At 38.7% G+C, this 18,784-nt stretch overlaps 1 protein-coding gene across 1 annotated transcript; it reads right to left on the minus strand.

The window, feature by feature from the left end:
* Positions 1-3,553: 3,553 nt before the first annotated feature.
* On the minus strand, positions 3,554-18,099 carry Cnih1 (cornichon family AMPA receptor auxiliary protein 1). Its single transcript, XM_048361948.1, has 5 exons — positions 17,941-18,099; positions 13,630-13,698; positions 9,399-9,511; positions 6,783-6,926; positions 3,554-4,560 (listed from the first exon to the last, which is right to left on the minus strand). The coding sequence occupies exons 1-5, from the start codon at positions 18,019-18,021 to the stop codon at positions 4,533-4,535; spliced, it is 435 nt and encodes a 144-aa protein (XP_048217905.1). The 5' UTR covers positions 18,022-18,099; the 3' UTR covers positions 3,554-4,532.
* Positions 18,100-18,784: the final 685 nt, after the last annotated feature.

Here is an 18,784-nt window from a genome sequence, read left to right on the forward strand (position 1 = left end):
TGAGTAAGCCTTCTAGATCAAAATGTTTAACTAAACATTTAATACCAAGTTATACAAGAAAATATCACTAATTCCTTAGCAGAGAAAACTAGGGTGTTACCCTATATCTAATAACATGTAATTACAACATTCTATGAAAAGCATTTCCTCTGCTTACCTATGTGACATCTCCAAAAACAGCAAAGTTGGAGCAGGCAGAAAGAAAATCTAGTCTTGGTCATACACAAACCAGTTAGCTGCAGTTGAAATTAACACACTGATTGAACCATTATCATAAACTACACAAGGAAGTACTTGAGATTACTTTTATTAAATATACAAAAGCAAAATAAGCAAGCTCTAAGAAATAAGATAAGACTACTTAAGTGCATTTTCTTTGGACAGTTGAACAGCACCATCAAGCTTAGATTTTAACAAACCATGGGCAAAGATAGCAAACTGCACTGAATGTTTCTCTTAGCAGTATTAGGGTTTACTTAGCCATTAGTTCATTTTTTTCTTCTCCAGAATACATAAACATGACAACCAAAGCAACTGAAATATTTCAAAAACTAATTGTACAACACAAAAGGGGCATACAAGATGCAAGTCATTCCTTGTGTGTCAAGATGCTAGGTCAATGTGCACTAAGACTGATTCAGGACAAAACACTTGCTGACCTCCAGACTAAGCACCCTACATGGTTGGTACTATTTCCCAAAGCAAACTGAGCAAGCAGCACTTACTCCTTTTAGACACTTAGCTTTAGAACTCTGAACTTTAGTCAACATAAAATTGTTTAAAGAAAACTAGTCAATATATCCAGAAACAGAGCCACACTTTTCCCCTTGGCCTCACTCTAGGTTCTTATAAGCTACAGTACTCAAGGCAGACACAATAGCTGCTAGTCTGACTGCAGATCAGTGATTGGTTTGAGCAAGAGAGCTTAAAATTATTTGAGACTAATGTAGTAGTTTCAAATACTAGTCACGGGATTGTTATTTTTCCATTCCCTCTAAAATGAGTCTTGTTTTAAAATACTTTTGTCAACAAAATTTCTGACCAAGTTACACAACTGATTGAGAGATGTGTGTTTGTGGATACTAAGTGACAAATAATTGGATGTGTACTTTTTATACAGATCATTATAGTATTATGATATATTCACAACTCAAAAGTTGACCCCTAGCTGCGGCTGGGCCGCCGTGGGGGCCGGGGGTGGGGGGCGGGAAAAAAAATTAAAAAAAAAAAAAGTTGACCCCAGAAGAGAAGAGATACACAAAAACCATCAGTTGCTCCATGGCAAAAGTACTCCATGAACACATAATTGGAGAAATGTTATATCAAGGAAAACATTTTGCCAGCCTTTTTAGGGGGACGGGGAAGGATAGAACTCGGGGCCTGCTCTTAACACTTGAACCATACCATGAGCCTTTGCCAGCCTCAAAGCAGTTTTATTTATGCATTAGACATACCTTCAAAATATATAAACTTGAGGAATACAGAGAGCTGTGTGACAGATATACATCTTATCATCCCCAGGCATTAGAACCTGACTGATGGGCTTGGCTGTTTCAAATGTACTTGAAGCTTTGCTTACTAATACATAAGTCAAAGATTATCTGGTCATCTATTATTTCTCCTTCCCATGAAAAATAATTCAAATTTCAAACAAATTAGCAGTTTGTCTGTAGTCCAAGACTGAACTCTCCCTACCCCGAGTAAGGAACATCTGTTAACCATTGTGAAACCCATTGGATGTCATTTTAGAAATAGGTATTTAATAGTTCCCACCCCTACATCTCTCAGGTACTCAAGGGGCCCACTGCCATGATACAATGTTACCCAACAGAATAACTACTAATAGGCATTATCTAAGATTTTAATTCAGGAGAATCTGTAATAATCCATAGCAATCATTTTTGGTACAGACAGAACTACAGTTTACTAGATGAAATGAAGTAGCATAAAATGGGGAAAATGGTTTTTGAGAGCTAGAGAACTGGTAGATAAAATGCAGTACATAATATCAGAAGTATAGTAGAAAGGGAAAAAAAATAAAGTGTGCTTAAATAAGCAGCTATCCATTGCACAATGTGAGTATGTGACATAAACTTAAAAAGTTGGCTATGGCTAACCAGGCCAACTATGTCTCAGCTCAACATCCAGAAGTAATAAAATACTAGAGCCATCCCAAATATATTAATGTAGGAACAGGTTAAATTAATGTAGGAACAGGAACAGGTTAAAGAACTAATGGGATATTGTCAGATATAAGTACTTGCTTCTGCTTTTTTTTTGGTAACCTAATTTCACAAAACCCTGAAAAGGAAAAAATGAGTAGGAATGAGCTTATTTAACTACTCAATCTAATGACATACCTAAGAACTAATAACCTACCAGTGAAATGGGGGAACCTCACTGTCAATCTGGGAGGAATTAGCTAAGGACTACATAACTTTGGAAGCATGAGAATGTGGCTTCCAACCCATAAACTTGGCATTAATCCTGGAGAAAATTCTAGAATAGATTAGTAAGATGATTGTTGAAAATCATTAAGTGTGACTTTTACGAAAGAACAGGAATACAAAAACAACAGTCCTAGGAAATCAATCTAGACTGTAGACGTGACCAGGTCTGTCATGATCAACAGTACTCGTGAACGGGAAAAGAAAATTAGAGTAGAAGCTGATATAGTTAGTTGGACAGAAAGTGACTGCCTAGCAAATGTTCCATATATAATTTAGTGTGAGGGCTAGGAATATGGCCTAGCGGCAAGAGTGCTTGCCTCATATACATGAAGCCCTTGGTTTGATTCCCCAGCATCACATATATAGAAAACGGCCAGAAGTGGCGCTGTGGCTCAAGTGGTAGAGTGCTAGCCTTGAGCAAAAAGAAGCCAGGGATGGTGCTCAGGCCCTGAGTCCAAGGCCCAGGACTGGCAAAAAAATAATAATTTAGTGTCTAATCTGAATAAGTCAATTCCCTCTAGGTATTTCTAGACTATAAATTACAGGCCTTCCTTGTGAAATGCTTTTAACTACTCCTCCTCCTCCTCCTTGGGTTCTATAATTTCTTCTTGAGTGTATTAATCCCACTTCTCCAATCCCCAGACAGTAACATCTCTTCTCCCTAAGGTACTGAAGCATCATTTCAAAGCATTTTTTCATTAGTAGGGAATAAAATAACAAGTAATACAAGAAGTTCTTAGAGCAAGACCCCTACAAACACATCTATAAACTCCCTGACCACTAGGTGAATTTAGTTTGTTTTTCTTAGATCCTTTGTTAAAGAGACATCTGAGCCAGTTATGTTTTCAGTTGCCTTGAACTCCTCATCCTACATAATGTACGGAAATGCTTATATACCATGCATGCCACAATTTGACTGCCTCATAAGCAACAGCAAAAACTCAAATTACAAGTCACTTTGCCTTAACCAAAAAGTAACATTTTAAATCACTTTTGATATTTGTAGGAGAAATGCTGCTGTACCATCAACAATAAAATTTCTTCTCATGTGGGAACACAGATTGTAGTTGGCCATTTCAGGTCCTATCGGTATTTTTTTAAAAAATTATAATAGCCTACCTTTTAAAAGGACAGTAATATGTCTTTTATTATTGGATGAGCAAGTGAGAAATACCTGTGTGTAATCTTTGAAACAATGAAATGAAAATGAACCTTAATTTCTGAGTGTTTTATTGTATTGCACTAAAGGAACAGCAAGATGGCTATACAATTCTCTCATTCACTTGAAAACCTAAAGTACTTGCAAATTCTTAAGAATACCTTTACCACCAGTTTAGAACAGTAAGCATAATATAACCATTTCTTAACAAGTAATATCTTACAAATAAAACACATTTAAAATAGCTTTAAATGCATTCTTCACAAGTAATTCAGTATGTATTTCTATATCATGTTCGCTTATGCTTAAGAATTAAAGCAAGTATAGTACTCTGATGGAAATCTCTGATTCATGCAATATATAGGGATAATATTCAAGTCAAAGGGAAAAAATCCCATTCTTCTTATTTTTGTAAATGTATCCATATATAATCATCTACACAATAAGTGAGGAAAGCTGTATAGTTTTCCACAAGTCAGATACACATTTTCAGCTCATCAGAAGCACCTGATATCTACAGCTAATTTAGTATTAGATGGCATTTCAATAAAACCAAATGAGCCTTACAAGTTCCTATACACGAAAGATTCCATGGGCCAAGGACCATCCTTAATAAATGCAATCATTTGGAGGATTATGGCTGTTCCTTAAGGAGTGCAAGTTCAAACCTGTCAATACCAGAGGTAATCATTTTATATTAATTTATACGTAATTCCATTTAAATTCTTTATCCAAGTTTAACATATGAAAACAGTCTTTCCACAAGCAAAAAATGTGGAAACATTTAAAAAATAAGGAGTCATTTTTTAAAGAAACATCATTTCCATAGGCTACTCTTGGAGACAGGATCTTGCTGGATAGAATCCCTTCATCTGGTGGCTTTTTGCATGCACTTAACTGGACCATTTCTTCTGTGTGTTGTTCTAAGAGCTCACCAAAACATAGATCATGCTGAAAAAAAAAAAAAGCTGTTAATTGAACATTCCTAATTATATAAACAAAGAGCACAAAATTGGGCTTGCTGAACATGGCAAACTAGTATGAAGAATCATATTTAACATCAACGAAAATGAGAAAAACTAGTGACAAATTCACAGTGTGACTTTAAACTTGCATTTATGGACTTTTGCCCAACCCAGGACTTGGCTTAGTGCATGTGCTGAAGTTGTCTCCTTATTTCCTTTCCAATTTTAGCAAGCAGAACAGCACAGCTGAAAGCTTAATGGGGATCAGAGTTTAGAGAAGCACTCTAAAACACCACTCTCTGGAGCTGCATCTAATAATAGAGAGAACTTCTATGGAGAGCTCACTTTGTGCCAAGCCCTTAGGCCCTTCATATGTGTGTGTATATATGTATAATATGTAATATATATACATATATTACCGTGCTTATTCCTCCCAGCAGACAGCTCTAGAAAACAGTTAGGTACTGTTGTGATTCCCATTTCTTAGAAGGAATGATCAATTGAAGAATGGTTTCATTAGCAGCTACTGCTTAGAACCTTTCCAATTCAAGAACAGGTTAAAAAATCTACAAACCAAAAAACAAAAAGGAAAAAATAGCCACATTTGATATAGGCCTACAAACACTAAAGGAAACCACACATCAATAGTGGTGTGGGAGGGCTGGGGATATGGCCTAGTGGCTAGAGTGCTTGCCTCGTATACATGAGGCCCTAGGTTTGATTCCCCAGCACCACATATACAGAAAATGGCCAGTGGCGCTGTGGCTCACGTGGCAGAGTGCTAGCCTTGAGCAAGAAGAACCCAGGGACAGTGCTCAGGCCCTGAGTCCAAGCCCCAGGACTGGCCAAAAAAAAAAATAGTGGTTTGGGAAAGGCATGGGGTTTTCCCTCAGAAAGCATGCCCATATCTCTAAATGGAAACAGAAAACCTTGTAACAACAAATGTCTCAGTTTTACTATGCCCTCATAAACATCTCCCCACAACTGCACACTTCCAACTTTTATCATTCATTCACCCTTTTTCTCCTAATATTTTTAAACTATCTATTATATGCCAGCATTATTCAAGGTATTTGTTTTTAAAAACTTCCAAAGTAGAAGCAAGCAGGAATTAGAATGATACATGGAATTTCAGCATTCAGAACCTATTTACCACCTTAATTTCATATGAATCATATTTATAGGTATACTCGACTCATTTCACTTATACCCTCTAAAAGAATTTTAACAATAGGGGGCTGGGAATATGGCCTAGTGGCAAGAGTGCTTGCCTCATATACATGAAGCCCTGGGTTCCATTCCCCAGCACCACATATATAGAAAACAGCCAGAAGTGGCGCTGTGGCTCAAGTGGTAGAGTGCTAGCCTTGAGCAAAAAGAAGCCAGGGACAGTGCTCAGGCCCTGAGTCCAAGGTCCAGGACTGGCAAAAAAAAAAAAAAGTAAAAATAAAGAATTTTAACAATAGAAGTTAAATTATTTCAATAATTCCATTTTATACAGCTTTTTAAATATTTTAAAATGAGAAAAAAAACTGGCAAAATTCTAACTTCACACTCAACAAATGTCCTTTTATTTGACTGTGTTTAGTAGGCATCTACACCAGTGGTTCTCAAGAACAGAACTTTTGCTCTACAGGGCCATCTAACAACACCAGAGATAATTGGCACCACCAGGGGTAGAGGAGATGAGGGGTAAATGTTCTGCAAGCTATACAACAGGCACATAGTAAAGAACGTCACCAACACCAAATCTAAAAAAACCCAACCTAGAACAATGAAAGGAGTCCATCAGTACTAAAGGGGAAAGATCCATAACTGTACCTATAGCACCAACCACTTCTTTTCTTTTTCTCCATATATCCCATTCAGAACAAGCAAACCAGAAAAGGCAGTGCATACAGCTTACAAAGCACAATAAGGAAAAAATTTAAATACAATCTTTGGACATGTTTTGCAAACTCACGCAGCCTTAATACTATCGCTGCCATGGAGAACAACTGAGTGGGTCTGCCAACTCAGGAAGTAACGTCCCCTACACCCAAACTTTCTGCCTCTGACTGCATGCCTGAATGTACAGTGCCATTCCTAGTTACCTCAACTCAAGACACTGAGTAATTCTTCTGGTAGACTTCAAAGTGTTAAGACCGTGAGGCCTAATATCTCAGGAAGCAAAGTAAAAGCAAATTTTTGCTTTATTTTTGAACTTACCCATATAGGTAGTAAAAAAACGCTAGAAGGTAGAAAGCTAATTTGCACCATCCTTCTTTCTGACAGTATGCTAGAATATCTGCATTCATGATGGTTGTAGGGTCATAAAGTCCTGGTCCACTCATCACTGGTCTACTCATATACCTGGAACAAACACAGCCCGTTAGCTACTCCAGAGTACAGCAAACCTTCAGGCCAAAGAGGGTTTTCCTTCTCAAGTGTTTGTTACAATGAGAGATGATTCAAACTTCTATTAGTGCTACAAGAGGGTGGGGGAGAGTACTGTGACATTTCCACGTGTATAAGTGTATTCCAATCAACCTCATCTCCTCTGTCACTCTCTTCTCTCCCTTTGTTAAAACATTTTTTTTTTTTTTTTTTGCCAGTCCTGGGCCTTGGACTCAGGGCCTGAGCACTGTCCCTGGCTTCTTCCCACTCAAGGCTAGCACTCTGCCACCTGAGCCACAGCGCCCCTTCTGGCCGTTTTCCATATATGTGGTGCTGGGGAATGGAACCGAGAGCTTCATGTGTAGGAGGCAAGCACTCTTGCCACTAGGCCATAGTCCCAGCCCCTTCTTAAAACAATTTTAACAAGCTTCATTGTTCTATTTCATATATGCAAATAAACTATTCATACTCATTCACCCATACTTTTTTTTTTTTTTTTTTTGGCCAGTCCTGGCCTTGGACTCAGGGCCTGAGCACTGTCCCTGGCTTCTTCCCGCTCAAGGCTAGCACTCCGCCACTTGAGCCACAGCGCCACTTCTGGCCGTTTTCTGTATATGTGGTGCTGGGGAATCGAACCTAGGGCCTCGTGTATCCGAGGCAGGCACTCTTGCCACTAGGCTATATCCCCAGCCCTCACCCATACTTTTATTTACAGGTAAAATTCCTTTTATCCTATTAATTTAAAAGCCTGAAGCCCTCAAAAAAGATAGCTACACATCACATCTGGTTCCTGTGTTTTCTGAAGTCCAAGAAAAACAATAACTAAGAAAGAAATTAGGCCAGGCACCATGTGGCACACATAATCTACCTACTGTAACCCTAGCTACTCAGGAGGCTGAGAACTGAGGGTTGTGGTTCAAAACCAGCCCAAGCAGAAAAGCCAATGAGACTCTCATCTCCAATTAATCACCAATAGGCTGGAAGTGGAGCTATGGCTCGAGTGGTTGAGTGCTAGCCTTGAGCACAAAAGCTAAGGGCAGTGCCCAGGCCCAGAGTTCAAGCCCCAGAACTGGCAAAAGGAGGGGAGAGAGAGAAAGAAAAAGTGATAGGGAAGGGAGAGGGGACAGGGAAAGAAAAGGAAGGAATAAGGTCTTTAACTTTTTATCTCAATATAATTTTAGTCCAGAAAGCTATAAGGACTCTTCACGGAGAAAGTCGGAATGTTTACATTTGCCACACTGTTTTCTTTCCCTTTCTCATTTAGTTTCTAACCGTGAGTCCTTTTCTTTCTGAATCATTTCAGATAGAGATAAAAATTATGCCACTTTACTCCTAAAATATGCTTTTATAACACATTTCCTAAATTGAGGGTGATGGGATTTTGACATGCCTATTTAAAACAAAAACTCAACTGTGCTCAGGGCTTATCTCACTTTGAAATTATAAACCATGTTTTTGTCTTCTGTAAAATACCTAAATTTATAGAGTGCCAGTGGCTCACACCTGCAATACTAGCTACTTGGGAGGCTGAGAATGTGAGGATCCCTCTTTGTTCAATTCCATCCTTGGCCTGGAAACCACTTCTCAACTATGACATGGGTAAAGTGCCGTACATCTGTCATGCCAAACTACATGAGAAACTGAGACTGGGAAGATGGTAGTGAAGGCCAAGGCAGAGATTTTCGTACGATTCTGTTTCAAAGGAAGGCAAACCTAGTCACATCTGTCCACCTATAATCCCAGCAATCATAGGAAGCCTATAGGCATTTCATAACTCAGGCACATCCAGGTGAGAAAAAAGACCTTCTAAAATGACCAATGATAAACAGAGCTAGAAGCATGGCTCAGTGGTTTTATACCAGCCTAACAAGTACAAAGTTCTGAGTTCAAAACCGCAGTATTGCTCCCCCACCTCAGCCAAAAGAAAAAAGTGTTTTTAATACTGTCATGCCTGTAATCCTACTCAGGAGGCTGAGATCTGAGGATCACAGCTTGAAAGTCCATGAGACTCTTATCTCTAATTAACCTAAAAAAAAAGCCACAAGCAGAGCTGTGGCTCAAGTGGTACAACAAACCTCAGAGACAGCACCCAGGCCAGTGGTCTTGGAGTATTTGAGATGAGGCACAAAAGAAATTTTTAGAGGATGAAATGCTCTCTTGACCTGTATGGTGATTACAAGTATATACATATATAAAAATCCATTATGTTGTATAATTTAGATTTCTACATGTTATTGTGAATGATGTATCTTTTTTTTTAAAATTCTCTTTAAGAAATAAAGAAGCTTCAGAAGAGTTTACTGAAAGTTATTTGTTCATCTCCTGAGTTTTTAAAAGTAAATGCTAACAAATTTTCAATTTTCATTTAGGTGAGTACCATAAGATAACCCTGTTAAAACAGTAAAACTAAAATTATGAAAAAATGTTTAAAACATTTATCAATATTACCTCCAAATATGATAGGCCAAAAGGGGCATATTGAGACCCAGTGTAAGCCACTCTGCTGCACAAAGAAACATGACACAGAAGAAAGCATGGATGAGGTACTCTGGAAGCACAAGCTGGAAGAAAAGTACAAAACTATTACTGGTAAGTCTTAGCAGGAAAGTCAGCTGCTAGCCTGGAAGTTACCGTATGTAAAAATTACTGTCTTCTTAGAAATGAAAGATGCTATAATGCTTTACTTTCATACTTGGCTTTTTACCAAAAACAGTATTACAAGCACATTGAATAGAAAGGCTGGAGCTTGCACTAAAAAAAGAGATGACTTAAAATTGAAAACTCAAACTCTTAAAGCAATAATTTAAATTATACAAAGTTACCACCAAGATTATCCAGTTCCTTGCTAATTGGTTAGAATACATTTTATTTACACCATCCAACAATGATAACAACACAATAGCAATGACATACTTTATCGCATGCAACATGGTAAAAGAAAAAAACACAAAAACTCCTGTTTAGAAGTGTATACACTTATGTCTTTAAGCCTTTAACAAAAACCAGGAAGGCTACATGGATACAATATTTAGCAAATCACATCACATTATCACAATAGTAACTTTTCAATGGAAAGCCAACCAGCCAAGAATATCAGCACAATTGGAGGAATAATACACAGATGTAAATGATGTGCTTTCTGCAATGTAGGAGGGAAAAGACTGAGTTCTTAATATGAAATAAGAATTTCCCAGGTTCCTGAGTTCTCATTCTCACATGGTCTTTCCACTCTTTTACACCTGCTTGTCAGTGAAATGCCAACAAAAGACCAGTAGAACTCTAAAGGAAAAGCTTTTTGATATTAAGTACCAGGAAGTAAGGAAAACTTAAGCAAAATGTATTCTACAAAATGAAGATGACTTAGTAAGTTTTAAAATCATCTTCCTCCTAAAGATTTCAGCCTAACAATTTCATTAAATAAAACATCAAGCTGAGCACTGGTAGGTCACACCTGTAATCCTAGCTACTCATGAGGCTGAGATTTAAGGATCAAGGTTCAAAGCTAACCCTGGCAACAAAGTCTGAGATTCTTATCTCCAATCAACAACCAGAAAACTGGAAGTGGCGCTGTGGCTCAAGTGGTAGGATGCTAGACTTAAGCAAAAAGAGCTCAGGGACAGGGCCCAGGCCCTGAGTTCAAGCCCCACAACTGACAAAATAAATTAAAAAAACATTAAAACCTTTCATTACAGATCTAGCCCAAAACCCTCCAATCAGAGCTGCAAAGCAATTTCTCAAATGACTTTATAAGAAGTTAAAAATCAATATTATCAGATCTTTCCTCAAAGGAATTCACAGCTGTGGAAGTAATTGGAGCACAATTTTCTTCTTCTGAATTATCTTTTCAAATTGAAAACTATGGAGTGAAATTTTTTTCCTACCTTGGAAACAGAATCCAGAACAAGCAAAGCAAGCAAACACTCTACTACCACACTATACCCCTAACCCTAGACTCAACTTTTTAATGAATATTATTTTAAATTAAATCCTAGTAAAAACTAAAGAGTAATCAATGCTACAAACCCACTATTTTCTACAAATAAAATGAATAACAAAGATAGAATTCTGAATTGGGTACGCCAGCTTGTAAGTAAATGAACATTTAAGCCAGAACCTACTTAAGATCAGAGTTCTCTCAACAAGAAAATGTCCACAGGACATCTTTGAAACTCAGTGATTACAACAAGAACACACCAAGAAAAATATACATTAGCATTTAACTAGAATTGCTTTTGTATTCAGGTGCCAATGGCTCATGTCTATAATTCTAGCTACTCAGGAGGCTGAGATCATGGGATCCTGGTTTAAAGCCAGTCCAAGCAGCGAAGTCCATGAGACTCACCTTCATTTAACCACCAAAAGCCTCAAGTGGAACTGTGGCTCAAGTGAGATGGCCAGCCTTGAACAAAAAGCTAAGAGACACTCCCTAGGTCCTGTGTTAAGTCTCAGTCCAGGCACCAAAAATAAATAAAGAAAGAAATAGCTTTTGCAATATTAGTTTAAATTAGAAATTATCTCTTTAAAATCGACAGGCTTATTTCAGCCTTCTACAAATTATCTTGCAAGGTTTCATTCTACACTTGCAGAATGAGATGTGGAGAGATGATTCCGAAATCAACATGACCTCTTACCCAATATTCTTTAATAACAGTATTCAGCAGTGTTCAAGATAGCCTTCAACTCTTCCAGTTCTAATAGAAACAAATTTCACTCACACTCCCTCCCTCCTCCTCAAAAAAATTCAGTCCAGAAATACTCAATCTACCTCTCATAAAAAGTCAGTCGTTTCAAGTTTCTTCATTGATGAAATTTCACCATAAGTACAAAAATAAAAACGAACCAAAGTTCACATACTAGTATCCAAAAAATAAAAACACCTCATGCAAATATGGCAGGAATGATAGTACTTATACATGCAAAATAATAATCTTGTTATAGTTCACATTAAAAAAAATATTTGTCTTCCCCCATACTTTGGCAGAACTGTCAAAACAAATTTCTATAGGGAAAACTGTCAGATGCACTGCTGTTCAGCCAATTCTTGGCACCCTATCAAAAAATGCAACCTGTACTACTATAAAAACCCTCCTTCCAGCCTACTGTAGCATCAAGATGTCCTAAGCACATGTCTTTCCTTGGTGACAGTATCTTTCCTTTAAGAAAGGCCAAAAATCACTACATTAAAATGAAAATGATATCTTTTAAAACTTACCGTAAATAAGTAAAACACAGGAACTTAAGCTTCAAAAATCAGGCTGGCTAGGTTAAAATTCTGGTCTCTAACTTTGAACAAAGTGCTTCAGCCTCACAAAGTAACTCAATTACCTGATGCATCCAAGAGAATAATAGTATACCTACCTCATAGGACTACCATAAGAAGTAACGGAATAGATCCAGGAAAAGTGCTTTATAGGCCAGATTGGCACCTGGAAAGTGCTCATCTAATTTCAGTTATTACTCTCATCAGCATTTGGTTATTTGAAATAATGAAAAGTCAAAAAACACAGAATTCTATTAATAAGCATGAGGAGAAATGTCATCTTCTTGATTCCTTAGTAAAAGTGTGAATTACTAAAGATGTTTTTACAATTTTAAGTTTTACACTTACAACTTTCTAACCAGAAGACAGATCTAACTTCTCATGTTTTGCTTCCTAAGAGCAGGGAAAAGCTAGCAAATTAAAACTTTTAATTGTATTTATATTATCTTACTTTAACAATTCCCCAAGCACAAACTAGGATCTATTCCATCATTCTTCACATTTAAGGAAACAATGATGTAAGTGCTTTACAAAGCAAGATTCACTAGCATGTGAGTGCATTACATAACTACACAAATTTTCTCCCTTGTTAAATAATGTTTAAAGACTGATTATGGTGTATACTCACTACTTTCTTACAAACTGCTGTCTACAAATAACTGCATTACTGTAAGCACTATTTGACAGCCCAAGAACATATCTATCTACCTAAGATTCTGATAAACATTAGCTGAAAGACTGAACTAATTTCTTCCAGAACACACATAGCCAGATAATACTAGATATAGCAGTGAGTTTATACTATAGATTCTATTTGCAAACTGCCTCATGATTCTCTCTGTAACCAGCTCCCAAAGTACTATCTCACCATCTATGAAAGTCATTTTGTTTTCACCAAATAACTTAAAAGGAATGTGCCTATGGCTATAACATTTTGAAAAATGCATAAGCATTTAACAGCTTTCCCTACTTGACTGGGTCAGCAAGCAAACAATTGCAAAAAATATGAAGTTTAATGAAATAATAAACCTCAACAAGCATGAGCGAGCAGACTGAACAGAACAGTACAAATACAAATGCCTTAACCCTCCCCATGAAATGAACGAAGCATTAAAACATTGAACTAAAATGCAGTACACACCTTTAGTGCAATTTTGACTCTTTTAATCTTTTTGACCTTTTCAACTGTCTTTGGCCCGACAATGTAAAAAGCAGATTGGAAGAATGTTAGTATGACAGCTGACAAGATCATCAGTAGATTAATAATAGTCAGAATAGTCAAGCATGAGAGGAAAAATATTCTTTTTATTCTGCCTACTTCAAAACATTGATATATCATGCTACTGGGAGTAGTGGCCATTTCAAATTAAAATCAAATATGTGTTAAAGTCTAAAGGTAAATCCTATATTGTAACTTACAGGATTCAGGGTATTACACTGGTCTATAGGATTCTTGTAATCAGTCTTCAGTTCATCAAATGCTATAATCTAAAATAAAAGTAACACAGTTAGTACCATTCACCTTAATTAAAAACAGCAACAAATTTGTCCCAGTGTCAAACTGAATAAAGTAAAAGTGCTCTAGCTTACAAGTACCAATTTACAGGAAACTCAAATATATTAAAAACAGAAAAAGCAGCAAAAATCGGTTTAAAGAACTGAGCATACTTTTATGTCATTACTACAATGATCTGATATTACTGCAGTAAGTTTTCCATTATCAATGTCTTCAATACCTCTGTTCAAGTTATTTTCTCAACTTGAAATGAGCCTTCCCATACCTATACCACACTGATCCAACTCTCTCCGTATCCTAAAGCCCCTCTTCTTCCTATGCTGACTCCCGTGTTTTTCACTCCTATGGAAACAAAGAGGAATGCATCTTTTTCTACATCTCTGTGCTTATAACACTGCCAACAGAGTGGACTACACTTCCACACTGGACTACAATATTTATGTACAAGTCTGTCTACTCCAGTGGTCCTCAGGGAGGAGGACCACTTTTAATGATCTCCATATGCCCTAGGCTCCGATATAGAGTAAACTTAGCTCAGTTTATTCCCATTTGTGTCCCACATATTTTCTAAGGATGTTTTTGTCCATGCTCTAGAAGAATATGGTTTTGACATTAGGGTCTTCACAACAGAACTTCCAAACCAAAATGTAGTAAATAGAAAAGGACTGCACATCACTCTGTTGCATTAACTGCAGGTTTATGGGAGAGCTGTTTCCATTGCTTCCAGGTCACCCGGCATGCAGAACCTAACCAGCCTTTCCCTGGTGGATTAAGGAATATCTTTAAATGTGACATAGTGTTACTCAATTTTATCAATGATCAGTAGAGTCTAATATTTCTAACTTTAATATTTCCTGTTAACGTTTTTAGTTTTATAAAGAGATGGGTTTTCAATTTTTAGTTTCATAAAATTCATCAATGTGCTATAATAAAATAAATCTACCCAAACAGAAGTAATTGAACATTAAAATGTTGTCTCCAGAACAGCAAAGATTTCCACTGTATATACTACACACAACCCAAGTGTTCAAAAAATATTTGTCGGGGCTAGAAATGTGGCTTAGTGGTAGAGAGCCTGCCTAGCACGCATGAAGCCCTGGGTTCAATTCCTCAGTATCACATAAACAGAAAAAGCTGGAAGTGGCGCTGTAGCTCAGATAGTAGAGAGCTAGCCTTGAGCAAAAGAAGCTCAGGGACAGTGCCCAGGCCCTGAGTTCAAGCCCAGGACTGGCAAAAAAAATAAAATAAAATATTGTTGATTAAAAGGGGATTTTTAAAAAAAATCAAAGAAAATAAAGCACTAGACTAATTATTTAAAAAGTCATTCCAATGCATTTTCCTTTGCCAGTGACTTCTAATGCAGACAAATGCTTATGGTATAAATACATAATTAAAAGAAAATTATTTCTGATTAGTCATAAATATTATTAGGGGCTGGGAATATGGCCTAGTGGCAAGAGTGCCTCATATACCTGAAGCCCTGGGTTCGATTCCCCAACACCACATATATAGAAAACGGCCAGAAGTGGTGCTGTGGCTCAAGTGGCAGAGTGCTAGCCTTGAGCAAAAAGAAGCCAGGGACAGTGCTCAGGCCCTGAGTCCAAGGCCCAGGACTGGCAAATATATATAATTAGTCAGATGTGACCCTCACTGTGTATTTTAGTAATAAAGGTTTAAGACCAAGACCATAACTGCACTAAATACAACAACTACTTGCTTATAAGAAGTTCCAACACAACAAAATGAAAATAAAACTTATCTTTAAAACTGTCTTTTGGGACTGGATGATTTCTTTCAAGTGGCTTCAAAGAGACTTTTCAGTAAGTTGCTGAATGTGTTTCTACCGGTTAGAAGCTAGTCTCCAAAACGCTCTGAGAAGGTTCTCCTTACCTAGTGTTTTTCACCCCTTCTGCAACTGTGCAGCTGAACAAAATCTTTCACACAATTTCCCACTGAAATGTGCAAACAGTAACACAGACATCCCTAAGATGTCAAAGCAAAGAATTCACCATCTTTCCAAATTTATTAAAAGCCTTAAAAGAATGACTTCTGCATTTTAGCTTTGCTCCCAACTCTGCTTTGCCCAGAATATCACTGTATGGTTAGCACTAAATTGATTGTTAAACACCATCACCAATAAAAAGCACAATACAATAACTGTGCAAACAGCATTTGGGGAATTTGTACTTAAAATTTTTCAATGAGCCTTGTGAAAGTCCTATCAGTTATAGAAAATTACATATTTATATAAAATTGGTTCTGAAAAGATGCAATAACTTTCTAAACTAAAATCCCTAAGCACAAAAGTCCTCCACTAATTTTGAAAAATTCTGGAAGTGGAGGTGTGGCTCAACCTTGAGTGAACAAATCAAAGTGAAAGAAAAGACCCTGAGTTCAAGCCCTGCTACTGGCACAAAATAATAAAACAAACAAAAAATTCTCTATGACTTAAAATGGTCCATTCCATCCAGGCACACTCCTTTCAAAGCTGAAACTAAATTATCCATTTTTTAAAAGTGCAATTCAAGTTTTCCTTACTTCAAATATATGACCTAAGATGTAAAATGTGAAAAGAAATATACCCCACAACTCTCTTCTAAGATCTTCTAGCACCCCAGAAAGAGCATCACCCACCAAACAGAAATAGACTTAAAGCCAACCTACAGAAGAAAGAGAACAAGACATTTGCATTTCATTGAAGCTTAAGTAAAGCTAGTCTACATCCCACATTCTCTTTTTATTATTCTTCCACCAAAATGCCTGAGATACTCTTCAGGTTTTTGGTTCCTACTAATAAGCATTTTGAGGCAGCAGTTATTTCTGATACAGTGAACAGCCTACACTAAGCCTTTATTCCTCAAGCAGATAAGTTTTAAAGTACAAAAAAATTAAAACAAGTACAAACACTCTGAATTCAACAAAGGGACGGCATTTGTGATACCACTCTACTTTTGAGACTTTCTTTTGCAAATGATTTAATCATCTCTAAGTCTCATAGAAATCATAATAGTGGTATGCAATGGTGTACACCTGTAATCCCAGCATTCTGCGAAGAGGCAGGAGTATCACCAGGTGGAAATCAGTTTGGGCTACATAGTGTGAGGCTAACTTGGCCTATAGAGTGACATTTTGTCACTTAAAATAAAAGGAAAAGAAACAATTATTTAATGAAATCCCTTCACATTACAAATATATGTTAAAAAGGCAGAAACAGAAATCAGTTATGGTCATAATCAAATCTGACAAAATGTACACCAGAACGAACATAATCACTAAAATGACAGTATTCCAGGAGGTACTGAAGTATGGGGAGGGCAGCTGCATTTTTTATGAACGTTGATTTCCAGAGAACTCTAGACTTCTAATTTTGCATTAGAAAACAGAAAACCCCTTTTTTTTAAAACCTCTTGCGTACCATCCAGGTAACTCACGAGTTGGTTCTCACAGGGCTTTTAAGGATGTGCTTCAATCTCCAAGGTGATGAGAACAGAAATCAAACTGCTCTAGAAGTAACCTACGGTTTCTGGGAATTTTCAAAATCAAATCAAAACTCCTTTACTGCATGCAGCTACCCTGACTACAGAGGTGGCTTGGCCTGACTGCCTCTTGGGAACTCCCACGGTCAGAGTATGATGTTGGGGGAGTAAACTCAAGAGAGGCGGCCAGCAAAGTCATCGATCCAACCTGCACCAAAGTTCACCAGGGAAACAGGAATTGGAAGGGGGGGAAATGGTACTTCTACTTGAAAAGCACCCCCACCTACTGAAAAAGAGTCGGAAATCCACCTAACATGGGTTATTACAACTTTATCTCCATGACGCTCTTGTGCAAACCTTCCACGTCCATCGGGATCGAATTTTAAAAATCCGGGCAACTTTACGCTAAGGACGCGACGGTGCGCACTCCCTCCAGTCCCCGGATGCGTGGCGGCCGAGGGTCCGCGAGGGCCCAGCGCGGGTCCAGCAGGGCCCGTCCACGCCCGACCTGCGCGGGAACGCGGCCGGCGCACCCCCGCAGCGGGCTCCCCGACAGACCTGCAGCCTCCCAGGGGCCGGAGGGCACGCGGCCTCCTCACCCTCTGCGGCCCGCCCCGCCCCGCCACATCCTCGGGCTCGCCGACCTCCGGGGCCCCGCGCGGCGCCGACCGCGGCCCGGGAGTCCCTAGAACGCTGCGCCGACGCCTCGCCCTCCTTCCCCCGGCCTCCGCTACTCACGTGCCAGATGGCGAAGAAGATGAGCGCCGCGGTGAGCAGCAGCGCCAGCATGTAACAGAAGGCCGCGAACGTGAACGCCATGGCCAGGGAGGAGCTGGCAGCCGCGCCAGTGCCAGCGGAGAAAGGCGCCGCGCGGCCCTCTGGGTAAAACCATTCACTTCCCTCGGCCGCCGTGGCGCCCGCGCCCTCCCGGTGCGCCTGCGCACCAATCCAGCAGCGCGGGCGCCCTCTGATGACCAGAGACTGCGTTGCGCTTATCTTGCCTGCAACGGTTGATTGATTTGTCCTTTACTGTCTCGTCGGTTTTTTGAACACATATTTTTTGGAGTGCGTACCTAACTCTTTTCCAGATACTGTACTCTCCCTTGAGATACAGAAATTAACGTGGCCCTCTTATTGGAAAAATATAGAGTAGTGCAAGAAATGAACAACTAAATAATTGATGGTATCAGAGCCCTGTAAATGGATTTCTGTGAGATGCTTTGAAGGTCAAAGGAGGGGATTCATTCAGGGCAGGACTCCTGGAATAGAGATTTTCTAATCCCAAACTTAAGTGAGTAGAAATCGTCCAGGCAAAGAGAAGGTAGAATCTACCCACAAAAATTGTTCCATGGCTGGGAATGTGACTTAGGTAGAGTATTTGCCTAGCATGCTTGAAACCCTAGGTTCAATTCCTCAGCACCACATAACCAGAAAAAGCCAGAAGTGGCGCTGTGGCTCAAGTGGTAGAGTGCTGGCCTTGAGCAAAAGGAAGCCAGGGACAGTGCTCAGGCCCTGAGTTCAAGCCCCAGGACTGCCTCCCCCCCGCCCCCGCAAAAAAAAAAAGTTGTTCCAAATGAGCAAA

The sequence above is a fragment of the Perognathus longimembris genome, chromosome 14, assembly GCF_023159225.1.
Source record: "Perognathus longimembris pacificus isolate PPM17 chromosome 14, ASM2315922v1, whole genome shotgun sequence".
NCBI classification, from domain to species: Eukaryota; Metazoa; Chordata; class Mammalia; order Rodentia; family Heteromyidae; genus Perognathus; species Perognathus longimembris.

What these genes read in the sequence shown, in the direction of transcription:
- Cnih1 (XM_048361948.1), bottom strand. Translation starts at nt 18,021, where the DNA reads ATGGCGTTCACGTTCGCGGCCTTCTGTTACATGCTGGCGCTGCTGCTC. An exon ending in TCTTCTTCGCCATCTGGCAC is followed by an intron (nt 13,699 to 17,940) that starts GTGAGTAGCGGA and finishes CTTTTATTTTAG; the next exon opens with ATTATAGCATTTGATGAACT. An exon ending in TTGGCCTATCATATTTGGAG is followed by an intron (nt 6,927 to 9,398) that starts GTAATATTGATA and finishes TGTTTGTTCCAG; the next exon opens with GTATATGAGTAGACCAGTGA.